At 39.5% G+C, this 13,762-nt stretch overlaps 2 protein-coding genes across 2 annotated transcripts in view; one reads left to right on the top strand and one right to left on the bottom strand.

Annotated features, from left to right (window-relative positions):
- Window positions 1–13,762, bottom strand: part of LOC134819555 (dnaJ homolog subfamily C member 9-like) — a 114,755-nt gene that overhangs the window by 15,428 nt on the left and 85,565 nt on the right. The window lies entirely within an intron of this gene.
- On the top strand, window positions 10,736–13,729 carry LOC134819506 (uncharacterized). The gene is made up of 4 exons (XM_063829469.1): window positions 10,736–11,006; window positions 11,171–11,291; window positions 11,503–11,944; window positions 12,885–13,729. The coding sequence occupies exons 1-4, from the start codon at window positions 10,748–10,750 to the stop codon at window positions 13,425–13,427; spliced, it is 1,365 nt and encodes a 454-aa protein (XP_063685539.1). The 5' UTR covers window positions 10,736–10,747; the 3' UTR covers window positions 13,428–13,729.

Genomic DNA, 13,762 nt, shown 5'->3' with positions numbered 1-13,762 from the left:
GTTGGAATACTCCGAAGTAAAATAAGTGTGAGATAAAAAAAATATCCGAGCAAGGTACATGTCTCCTAAATTTTTGAATGATGTTCCAAATCTTTTCCTAGGTCAAAAAACACATACCTTCGCTGTGACGCAAGGCAAATTTTCGTCGATTCATAATTATCAACTGCAACCTAAACCAGAACGGAACCGTATATAAAGCCGTATATCTGGAAGGAACCGGATTCATCCGGATATTCGATTAGTTCCTATCAGTATTATAATTCGAAAGATTATTTCTGTATGTATGTGCGACCGCCCACGAGTAAATTTCGAGCGTGCTAAATGAAAATCACTCTACACTCGATCGTCGAGATTTTTGTTGAAGGGCCCCGACAGTTGAAACCAACTTGCATCGATGTATTTTAGGACCCTGACTCCAATTCACCTCACATGACATAGGGTTAAAATGCTCCCCTAGCGAGATATTGGCGAAAAACTGTCTCAATTAAGTGATATGACCGTATAAGGAAGTTGGTATAATTTCTCGTTAGGGTTAGGGTTTCAACTTTCAGTATATGCTTTTGATAGGGATTGGGTTAGGGTTAGGATCAGATTAGAGGGCTAGGATTTCGAAGAGTCGTTCAGGGCCAGCTAGAGAACGGGTTAAAAAAGTCACGTGACATTCGAGTGTAGAGTGATTAAACATTGTAGTACAGTTAAACGGGGTTTTACTGTAAAAATATCCAAGAAGGCACATTGAGATTTTGTATAGAATATTCATAGCTAACATCTTCAGCTTTGGCACAGCAGCTAAACCTGATAACAAGCTACTTGAAAGATATTCAAGACGAAATACAGGATTTGGGAGACAGAGTTGAGAACAGTCCTTTTACATCCAGCCAGAGAAGCTGTTTCAGGTCATCATCAAGATGGTATTTGACCGGTAATCACTAATCCGTCTATTCTGATTCATGACTTAATATATTAGACGGAAAACCTGCTAGATATTTTCCGAGAAGATTTTAATATCTGACCTCTGGGGGTTGAATAATCTTATAATATTTGCAAAACTCTCTCCTGCAGATTGCAAATCTAATTGTCCAGGTAACAAACATTCCAACTGCTCTCTACATATTCATAATGAAAAACAACGTACAAAAAAGCATAAGTTTCCTGGTCATCAAATCATTTCTTTAAAAAATGGATTCCACCAATTTTCATAATCTAATATCCGAGCAAGGTACATGTCTCCTGAATTCTTGAATTATGTTCCAAATCTTTTCCTGGATCGAAAAACACATACATTCGCTGTAATTTCACCTATAAAAGAAATCATCGTCGCGTCCATACGATGTTAGTTTATTGTTAGCACAGCTGCTGTGTCCAGCTTTATAGGCATTTCGCCATGGGCCTGTATATAAATTATTCTATTTGCAACCTAAAATTCGTATGCCACCAAGTGAGTGAGAGGAGCAAATACATTGCATCCTCAGTCTATTACTAGGCGGTGCACGATAAAAATAAATTTGCTCGGATTTTCAAAATTTTTGTACCATCGTTTTCTAGAGACTGTGAGAATTTTCACAGTACCAAATTTATTATACCTTTTTGGAATGATCAGTGAGTTTCGCCTAGGTGCCATATTTGATGGTGCGCGGCTTTTGGAGCAAAATTAGGTGTAAAAGTCGCGTAATTTGACGAAATTCGTTGATTTTTGTCGTATTATTCTGTCATATCTTCGGTTCCTGAACATGAATCATGCTGAAAATTTGTCAGAACCTTCCAATCATACTTAACTACCGAACCTAATTTAGTTGGGAGAGATTGGCCTTGATTAAGAGGTCTAAAAATGACAAAATAGGTATAAATTCGTCGATAGCTCAAATTCTGACCATCGAAATCGCTCAAACTAAATTAGGTTCAGTAGAATATAAGTGATTACGTAAGCTGACCAAATTTTAACAAAATTGTTATATGGGAAGTATTATAACTTTTTGATTGTTTCCAAAATAATGTGCTGGCCGAAATAAGAGCTAAAAAACCATTCAATGGTCAGCGCGCGCGTCTTATTGTCGATGGCGCACTGCCTACTATTACACAGAGGCACTTATTTGGAGTTAACTGATTGATTTGTTTCCCTACCGTTCAATTTAATGCCTTATTTTATTAATAATTGTGAGCTTGTAAATGTGAATTCGCAAAAAAATGTTTAATTTTCGGATTGAAACAGGGAAAAAACTTTACAGAAAGCTACAATTAAATTGAATGAAGCTGCTAACGAGCCATCAAAATTTATAATTATGTTCAAGCAAGGACAAAAAATCGCGATTATTTAGGCTAACAAGAATTTCGCCGCGGTTACACCACGCACGATTAATTTTCCCTGCTTAAACCGTTAACATTTGCAACTAAACGAAAAGATAATTTCATCGATTAATAAAAATTAGATATTGGATTATTTTGTTGTTAAAAAGTTGCAATATTTTCATCGTAATTTGTCATTGCGCGCGTGCAGGATAATCGAATATTTAGTACGCCGCGCACAAACTTTGGGCTAATTTAATTTGAACGGCATCGTTTGACAATTGAAATTCGCGTTGGATACTGCAATTAACTAACACATGCCGAGCGCAGCATAACAGACGCTTCCTATACTCATAATTATAGGGGAGTGGTCTATATTGCGAAGGAGCAGACTTTTGTCGTCAACGTAGGACCGTCGGGCCACCTCATATATCCAAACCCGATTACTTATTCCCTAGTCCCTACGATCTTTTTGCCTTCGGCAAGAGCAGGGAAAAAAATCGTGGCGCCGCGACAAGCCAAACTAGGCGAAATCGCGGCGAAAATCTCGAAAAACGCGGCGAATTCGCAGAAATTTCCACAGTTCATCAAGTGAACAAGTTGTTCTTAGGCACGTGGTTCTGTAACAAGTAGTCCTATGGCATATTAAAATTATGGTTATCGGACAGAATAAGGTTTAAATCACTTAACATCTAAATTAATTCTATCAAACAGTGGCAAACTTTTGCAGCTCAGTGGCTTTTTGTGGGCCCACATCCAGAAAGTTTTATATTTCCTCCCAGATGCGGTTTTTTCTTAATTCTGTGGCCCACTCGCTTCGCTCGCAAGTTTGCCTTTTTTCTGTGGCCCGCTCGTTTCGCTCGCAAATTTTTAACACTGGACCAATTCACGAGCAGGGACGTAGCCAGGATTTTTCGATGGGGAGGCTGTCGGCGAGCGAAGCGAGCCGACGTGTCCTATCCAGCTGCGGCCTGCGCAGCAATCGAAGCGAGCAAGCTGTGGCAGGGGTCTGGGGGCGCAGCCCCCAGCGGGGTCCAGGGGCGGAGCCCCTTGGCAGGGGGTAGGGGGCACAGCCCCCGGAAAATGTTTGCGAAATAGGGTGTTTTAGACGACATTTGGCATTAAAGAAATTTGTAGGACAGCAATAAACTGGGATTGAAAAGAATCAAGTACTCACGTAAATTTGGTAACTTCACAACAGCAATCTGCATTCTCCAATCAGAATATTTCACTGTATTCCAAAACTGACAGGATGTTCCCCTTTTACAAATTTCCTCTTTTTCCTCCCGTTATTTCCTCCCAAAAAAAAATGTCTTCCCAGGCTGCCTGGCAAGATGGCGTGTTTCTGGATGTGGGCGACAATCTGTCGTAAAACAGGGCCCCTGCTGGACCAGCGCTGGTTGTCGCTATCCAGCGCTAGTTGTCGCTATCCAGCGCTAGTTGTCGCTATCCAGCGCTAGTTATCGAACTGTTTTCTGCGATGGCCAGTTGCGCTGGCCATCCCAAACTATTGGGTGCGACAGTGTCGCATGCCAGCGACAACTAGCGCTGGATAGCGACAACTAGCGCTGGGTGGCGACAACTAGCGCTGGTATAGCGCTAATTGTCGCCATCCAGCGCTAGTTGTTGCGTTTTGACTATCGCAAAAGAACCGTACAATGACATATCAATCAAGACAAATAACAGATCCTAGGGCAGTATCAAAGAAGCCCGACCTAGTCGGCGGACTACCTTTGACATGATAGTAAGGGGTCGTTCACATAATTATTACGGAATCAATTTGTTGGTAATTCTTATCCCCTCCTCCCCTCTGTAATCAACCGTTTTCAATAAATGTTTGGAATTGAGGTTACCCTTTGCAATGCGATCATCTCGGAAGACAGACCTACCTTTTGAGCTGGTATGATCTGCTTACCAGCATGTCATAAGTAGTCCACGGACTGGTCGGGTTTTTCCTGGATACTGAATAATTTTTGGGGGGGGGGGGGGGGGGGGGGGGGGGGGGGGCAACCATATTAAAGTATATTAAAATGTAGGATTTTTCCCGATTTTGACCCGGGGATATACTTTAATATACTTTAATATACCTACAATATACCAGGGACGCAGCCAGGATTTTTCTTTGAGGGGGGCTGTCGGCGAGCGAAGCGAGCCGACGCGTCCAATCAAGCTGCGCAGCGAGCGAAGCGAGCAAGCTGTGGCAGGGGTCTGGGGGCGCAGCCCCCAGCGGGGTCCAGGGGCAGAGCCCCTTGGCGGGGGCCAGGGGGGCGCAGCCCCCGGAAATTTTTTGCGAAACAGGGTGTTTTAGACGACATTTGGCATTAAAGAAATTTGTAGGACAGCAATAAACTGGGATTGAAAAGAATCAAGTACTCACGTAAATTTGGTAACTTCACAACAGCAATCTGCATTCTCCAATCAGAATTTATAGTCAGTGTAATAAGCGCCAAGCGCGAGCACAGAACTTTTTTTCTCCGATTTCGATAAATCTGGTACCAAAAGTTGTCTAAAAATGTGAATAAAATAAATCCACCGTGTAGCAATTTTCGCTAAAAATGCTACACGGCGCTTGTTCGCCGCGCGTGCTTTTTTTGCGCAAATTTTTAGTTTTTGGCCTATAACTTTCACATTTTCAGTTATTATCACGTAATTATTATGGCATCGTAATAAGCTCATCGAGACAAAACTTTTGGTACTAATATTTTAAGATTTAAAGGAAAATTATTTTCAAAAATTTTAAATCTGAACACAAGGGTCCCCCCTTGTGTGAAATTTTGACCAAATTTTTGAAAATTTTTGTGCTTCAAATATTATAATTTTGGTACTAAAGGTTGCGTCTGACTAAGCTCATTACGATCCTGTATAAATTATTTCAAAATATTTAATATGTTAGGAGTTATAGGCATTTTAAGCAATAAATTACCCATTTTTCGTCCTTTGTACACTCTTGCGATGCACAAAAGGCCCACATACAGCTCAACGTTATCGTGCTACACGGTGAATTTTTATTATTCACACTTAGAGGCAACTTTTGGTACCAAATTGTTCAAAATCAGAGACAAAAAATTCTGTGCCAGCTCATGGCGCTTATTACATAGACTATTACGACTTACTCAGGCCTCATCGTCTTAAGATTTTTACATTTCCTACGGTCTAGGGGACACTATTGACTATAATTATAGAAGTCTTCTAGAATGTTTGCTTGGATTTAATGACATATATTTACTAATCCACAGTTCAAATCTTTGACTGACTGCAGTCATAAACACAGCCCAGTTACCAGGCGACCATGGGGACTAGGGGGCTTATCTTTTTTCTGGGGTTCGATTTTTTCCGGGGGGCTGCCGCCCCCCTAGCCCCCCCCTGGCTACGTGCCTGCAATATACTTTAATATCCCTATCTCCTTGGAGGCCTACTTCAAAAATTGTTGCCCAAAAATAAGCTTGAAATGCAATTCTTAATCTATTCCAAAAAGTTCTTGAAAAAATATTGAAAACTGATGGAGTTATTTCAATTTTAATGAAGTCATTTTGGCTAGTATTCCGAACCGAGATATTATGTGCAATTTTCCCAATTTTGTTCATGGAGGTCTTTTTACTTAGTATCCACTATATTCAACAAACACTGAGTTATATCTTTCACATAGAGTTAGTCTCATTAAAAAATATTGAAATTTTATCGAATTTGGTCAAAAGCGAATTTGGGCAAAAGCGTATGCCCAAATATGGGCATACTTTTAAAAGCTCATAGCTCAGCCAATTTTTGACCAATCTGGATGGAAATTCATGTACTAGTCCTAAAACAGGCTTATCTTGCGAATCTGAGTGAAAAATATAGTTCATCATGTAAATCTTAACGAAGAATATAAATCTTCTAATTGTAGGTATATTAAAGTATACTAAAATGTAGGATTTTTTCCGATTTTGACCCGGGGATATACTTTAATATACTTTAATATGGTTGCCCCCCCCCCCCCCCCCCCATTTTTTGAAAATTTCTAGCAACTGGCGGTCGAAAATTTCGAAAATTTAAATTATCCTAATCCTATTTGCCACTCGGTTTAAAATCGATATCCGACCGTTTGCGATTAATATTATATCAAATGTGGTCAATATCTAAATAGCATATTCTACAATCTAGATCTATAAAACAGAGTACGAGTTACGGGGGGAAGGGGGGGGGGGGGGGGGGCGGGAGGGGGGGGGGGGGGAGGGAAACACGTCATCCTTTTACATCTTCCCATAGTTTCCAATTGTGTTAACAAACAATTAAAGGTCAACTTGTAGTGATAAATTCTCTCCTATACAAGCATGGTTATAGTGCAGAAATAAAGTTAAGAGACTCGCTGTTCAGATCGCCACGTCCATTGGTTCATCAATTAAATATCTGACCAATGAGCGCACGTTATTTCGTCTATTAAAGAGATAATATAAACAATTCAGTTATTTAGAATATATATTCGCATGTATCCACACTATATTTACACAATATAAACAATAGAACGACAACATCAGCTTAACAGCTTAACGTTGAAGGACCCGATAGAGACAGAGTACTAGAGACCGCTGGGTAGACTAATCCATAGTGATCACTTCATCACCCCGTATGTGTTATATTGAACAACATTCCGAGCGAACAATGTACCAGATCTATAAAACAGAGTACGAGTCACGAGGGGGGGGGGGGGGGGGTCACGTCATCCTTTTACATCTTTCTTATACACTTGCCTTCGAGATAGTAGTTGACCAACAAACTAGTTTCCCAACTTTCGAGGGGGTCCCAGCCTAAATTACCCCAACATGCCCAAAATCCCAGAATTTAAGCGCTTTACTTATAGGAAGAGGTTTCCTGAACTTGTATACAACAAAACCATATATCCATATTTGGGCATACGACAATCAACTACAATCCGAAAACAAGTTTCACAACAAATTTAGGGTTAATCCCCTTAAGTTGTAGAATATTGCTCAGTATGTTGTTCAATATAACACATACGGCCGGACCTCGTGATATAATGGATTAGTCTACAGTAGCCACGGCCCACGTGATAGTAAATGTACAAAGTTTGCGATTGTAATAAACAGACATCTTTCCAAGACGTGCTGATTGGAGCAACGGTGTTATGATCATCAATCACATTTCTTTCTATTATGTTACATTATGTTTCTTTTATTAGTGGTTGTGAGTCTCGCGTCCCTGCATCTTGCAGCAGCAAGAGGTAATATTTCATCTTGAACACAATATACTCCACCCGAGGATTCCCTCTACAAAAGAGTCTCTTTCTAGACAAATCTTAGTCTTACTTATTCACTCGCCCAAAAATTATCACATGAACAAAACGGTTGCAGCCGAACAAAACGGTTTTACATAAACCCTAATCCCAACCCTAACCTTAACCATAAACCCAAAGCTACGAATAACCCTAACCACAACCCTAACCCTAACCCGAGTCCTAAATAATCAAATTCGTGTTTTACTAGCCTGTCACGTACGTGTCCAAAAAGTTTTGTTGCCCATAACTCTCCAGGGAAGCATTTTTCAGCGTCCAAAATGATTTTAATAAAGTGTGTTCTAATTCTAATAGAATTACAGGGGTTCCAGAAAACCCACTTCCTGATACTCCTGTAACTTGAAACTTTTTTTGCAGTCAATTTGGTCAACATCTAGACGCCCTGCAATTTTAACATGGTTTTTAAGGCACCTGAATATGGCGAATGCTTGAAAAATAGTAAAGGGGGTAAATAGTAAAGGGGGTAAGTAGTAAAGGGGGTATAATAGACTGGCATATTAATTAAAATTATGGTTATCGGACAGAATGAGGTTTAAATCACTTAACATCTTTAATACTATCAAACAGTGGCAAACTTTTGCAGCTCAGTGGCTTTTTGTGGGCGACTTAAAGGTGGCGGCATGTTGTCAGTATTGTGGCATCCTTTGTATAAGTTTTTCACTATCACTATGTTCGTAGAAATATTTCCTTTACCGTCATGAGTTTTTGTCCATATTGTGTTCGCAAAAGTATGGTATAAAGTTATAATATAGATTAATCGTCTTAGCAATTGGTCAATGTTGAAATTTCACTTAACAGATTAACTGCTAAAACTAACCTTATGCCTAATACATTTTACATCTCATACGTATTATGTTATTTCCTCATCTTTGCGTTTGTTCGTAAGAGGGCCTCAGGCCTCTATGTATCGTCTTCTGATTATGCTCATAATGATCAGGGTAGCATGAACCGTGGAAAAATTGGTTTTAGGGATCCACTTTTTTTTCCATAGGGTAGTGTAAGCTAATGATCTTAGAATTGAATAAATAACAATTAGAACATGCTACTCATGAGTCAGCCTACCGTCTGGTAACCACTAGACATAAAGTTGACCACTAGACATAAAGTTGACCACTAGACACATAAAACTTGACCACTAGAAATAAATTCGACCACTTATAGACACCCCAATCAATGTCTGGAAAACTGCAAACATTCACATGACGATGACTTACCCAACTTAAGGAATTGTCCGTGAAGATGAACAAAGGCAAAGATGAGAAAATAAAATAATGATCAGCTCATAAGGTTAGTTGGGGGTTAATTTGTTAATTGACATCGAATCATGATGGTAAAGGAAATATTTCTACGAAGACATGACGGTGTTAGTGTAACTTATTGTTTCCATAGGTTAGTGTAATCTAAGAATTGAATAAATAACAATAAGAACATGCTACTCATGAGTCAGCCTACCGTCTGGTAACTAGAAAATAAGTCTGGTTAGTTCTTGAGGGGTTAAGTTTGGGATTAGGGTCGTTCACATATTACGCAATCAGCCGAAGGGGGATGGTGTTCCCAAATGATAATGGTTGATAACAGGTGGGGGGTCGAATACTTTCGGCTATAATGATCAGAGTAGCATGAAACATGAACAAAAGTAGTTTCAGGAAAAACTTCCAAAATCGTATATCGAAAGGTAGGTACTACTACTAGGTACGAACCTCTGAAAACCGAACAAAATATGGTAGGCTCAATGCTCATATTGATCAGGGTAGCATGAACCGTGGAAAAATTGGTTTCCAGGAATCCACTTTCACAAGCATTTCTTAACCCACTCGTCTGCTGACGTAATATTATTAGCCACAAAATTCCCAACTTCCCTAAAACTTAGACATAAAAAATTATACCACTAGACATAAGTTTACCACTAGATATAAATCTAACCATTAGACACCCCAATTAATGTCTGGAAAACTGCAAACATTCAGAAGACGATACATAGAGGCCTGAGGCCCTCTTACGAACAAACGCAAAGATGAGGAAATAACATAATACGTATGAGATGTAAAATGTATTAGGCATAAGGTTAGTTTTAGCAGTTAATCTGTTAAGTGAAATTTCAACATTGACCAATTGCTAAGACGATTAATCTATATTATAACTTTATACCATACTTTTGCGAACACAATATGGACAAAAACTCATGACGGTAAAGGAAATATTTCTACGAACATAGTGATAGTGAAAAACTTATACAAAGGATGCCACAATACTGACAACATGCCGCCACCTTTAAGTCGCCCACAAAAAGCCACTGAGCTGCAAAAGTTTGCCACTGTTTGATAGAATTAAAGATGTTAAGTGATTTAAACCTCATTCTGTCCGATAACCATAATTTTAATTAATATGCCAGTCTATTATACCCCCTTTACTACTTACCCCCTTTACTATTTACCCCCTTTACTATTTTTCAAGCATTCGCCATATTCAGGTGCCTTAAAAACCATGTTAAAATTGCAGGGCGTCTAGATGTTGACCAAATTGACTGCAAAAAAAGTTTCAAGTTACAGGAGTATCAGGAAGTGGGTTTTCTGGAACCCCTGTAATTCTATTAGAATTAGAACACACTTTATTAAAATCATTTTGGACGCTGAAAAATGCTTCCCTGGAGAGTTATGGGCAACAAAACTTTTTGGACACGTACGTGACAGGCTAGTAAAACACGAATTTGATTATTTAGGACTCGGGTTAGGGTTAGGGTTGTAACAAACCATTAAAAAAAAGTGGGTTCCTGAAAACCAATTGTTTTCCATGGTTCAAGCTACCCTGATCATTATGAGCTTCTGAAGTCCGTACATACATTCGGAAGGCTATGGATGTGATTGGTTCTATATACATACTTGGCACTCAGATTTAAAGGAAAATGCGTAATTTGTCGTGAAAAACTGAAATAATCTGAGGATCTGAGAAAATCGCAATTTGTTGCAGCAAACGTCAAAAATCGCGATTTGTCGCGGAGAATGAGAAAAAATCGCGATTCTGCACGTGCCGCGATTTCCTTTTGTCCTTGTGTTCAAGCGATCGCCGGATCGCAGATCGACAGAACATCTTGACCGATTAGTTTACGTATCTTACAGTTATTAAGTTATTTATCTTCGCTCTATTTACGTAATCACCCAATAAACTGCAGACAGAATGTTCAAACTTCTAGTTTCTCTCATTGTGCTCTCCAGCCTGTTGCTCGGTACAAGTGCTGTCGACTGTGGTGCAGCAACATCAACAGCATCAGCAACATGTGCAGTTGCATCCGCAGCTGCTGGTGTTTTAGGTTTAATGGTTTGTGCGGGTACTGCTGGTCTAGGGTGTGCAGCTGTAGCAGCAGGAGGTGCTGTGACTGCTCTTTGTGGTGCTGTTGCGGGAACTATTGACTGTGGTGGCGAAGATCTGTCTGCAGGTGAGATAATCAGTAATTATAAGTTATAACGGATATATTTACTATTATTATTTATTATATTATTTAGTTTGTTGCTTTTTTAGTCTTAACACTAGAACATGTTTACATAGCTTCTCGAATTAATTTTATAGCCAATTAATGACGTCATATTTAACATACCGCAGAAAATCAAAAAATAATAATAAGCTACTTGGAGGACATTGAAGAGGATGTCCGCGATTTGAGTAACAGAGTTGAACTTGGATTCTACGAGAACAAATACGATAGCTACATCAACAAGATCATGTAGGTTACAGACATATCACAAATCACAAAAGAAAACCTATAGTTATTCTGGCCCAATGTTCACTGTGGAAAAAAGGAATACAACCATTCGAATTTGATTAATCCATAATAACGACAAGGTTCCAAACCATTTCCACCATTTCCACTTTTTGGAATGAGATAGAAAACTAAAATAATAAATTAGAAATATTCTAATCAAAATTAATCGCAGATCCGCGACGGGTAGATATCAGCAGGATATCGTGAAGAAGACAATAGGTGACAAGACAGCTAGGTACGGAAACAACATGATGATAAAAGAGTACGTCGATGATATTCTTGGTGACGGAGCATACGACGTCCGGGGAGCCCTTACCGTCATTGATGGCATGATATCAGGCAGACAAGGCATCACACGCTCACCATCAGTGTATGAGCTAGCATGGGATTTAAACATATGCACTGAAGACCTCTTCAATTTCATGACAAACCTGATTATAGAGGGAACTACTACTTCGTTCGTCGCCATGGAGATGCGGCCGCAGGGTGGTGGAGTTCATCAGGCGGACAAAGACCAACTCACGACACGACTTGAAGATAATTTGAATGAATTTAAATCGGCTTGCGCATACTACCAAAAACTAGATACCTCGAACCTACCTCGCTATTCATACGTGGGTTCCCTCGTTTCTTCTACATATAATATACAAATAAAGTACCCGTAAATATTTTGATTAACAGGGAAATTATTAAAAAATCTTATTTATAAAAACTTAAAGCTGGTCAATTTTGTTCTAATACCGGAAATTAATATACAGGGTGGGCCAAAAGTCAGTGTGCAAACGTTGGCCTTCATAGCTCAGTCACTGAGTGCCCAATTGAAATACTTCCTTCTGGTATGGCTTAGTACCACCACTGGTTCGAGGAATTTGTCAACTCGAAAAATATTCGCGTTCATTTTTTTCACATGGAGGTTCATTTTCACATTTATTTGATAGTTTGGATAGTCGGATCAAGCTAAATGTTATTGAATTGTGTTTGGCCATTCGAATTACGTTTGTCCTGAAAGAATTAGAACTGTAGCTTCTCAGATGACCGAGATATGAAGCATAACGAGTTTATTCATTACGTGTGATCAGGTGATTGGTTTACCTAATCACGTGATAAGGTGACCCCGTTAACTACCCCGTTAAACATTATGGGAATTGTTAAGGGTGCCCAATTAAGGTGTCGTGTCACGGTGTCACATAATCACCCAGTCAATTTTGTTAACGAGATACAGAAAATGCTTGATAACTTCGTCATTTCTAATCCGTTTTGCCTCATGTTTTCAGATCATATGCAACATTTGATAATCAACCGTCTCTGAAAAAATTAGGCGTTCAGCATGTTCAGAGAAAACAATATAGGTGTTTTAATATTGAATGGGCGTGGTCTAAAATATTCGAATTTTCAAATTTTGACGACGGAATTCTCGAACCAGTAAGTACAGTATGCCATCTGCAAAGCAACAGCTCTCAAATATAAAACACGGCGGAGGTATAAGACCCAACGTTTGCACACTGACCTTTGGCCCACCCTGTACTAATAAAATTTACAATTATCACTTATCAGGACACCAACAAACTTACTTTCCCCGCGTACTGGGGAGATTGGGGGGAGGTTGAGTATTGTTCCCACGGAGGATATGTAACCTCGTTCAAGCTAAAGGTGGAAGGTTATCAGGGTAGTGGTGACGACACAGCTCTAAACGCAATCTGTCTTGGATGTAGCCACGGGGATGAAGTTTGCAGCAGCGAAGGAAAACATGGAAACTGGGGACGACGTGCAAAGAACGATGACGATGAGGATACTTGCAAAGAGGGATTTGTCGCCGCCAAGCTCAGTATTGAATTCCGACAAGGTAACAGTGACGACACATCTGCTAACGACCTTCGGCTTATCTGCAATGACAATGGGTCGAAGACGTTCCAAACAGAAAACGGGATGCCTTGGGGAGCTTGGTTTACCCCGTTTGGGCAGCAGAATTGTCGCGGTGGCTCGGTGATCTGCGGACTGAAGACCAGAGTGGAGAAGGAGCAGGGTACCTGCTCGACGTGTGACGACACAGCCCTTAACGGCGTGGAGTTTCAATGCTGCGAGGACATTTGGTCATAGGTCATATTAACGTTTATGTGTGCAATACTTAATCGGTAGAAACAGAACGGGTTAATCTTTTAAATTAAATACGATAGTTTTATTTTATTTCACTTTCAGTAGAAATTTTGGGCGTCTTGAAATCAAAAGCGTAGATTTAATGGGATTTCCGATTTAAACTATAGTCAACCAAAATCAACAACTTTTTCAAAAAATGTTATTTTAATTAAAGTCGCAGTCTTTTCTGGTAGATAGATTAGATGAGAGATATTTTCCCATTAACTGTAATTTAACGTAATATAAATTTTATTTTTGTGCACGGTAAAAATCGTTTCCAATGTTTACTTGCCATCAAA

This window comes from Bolinopsis microptera, chromosome 8 (genome assembly GCF_026151205.1).
Source record: "Bolinopsis microptera isolate Bmic1 chromosome 8, MBARI_Bmic_1.0, whole genome shotgun sequence".
In the NCBI taxonomy this organism is placed as follows: Eukaryota; Metazoa; Ctenophora; class Tentaculata; order Lobata; family Bolinopsidae; genus Bolinopsis; species Bolinopsis microptera.
The sequence above is the reverse complement of the archived record's forward strand: the minus strand, read 5'-3'. Positions and strand labels throughout refer to the sequence as shown.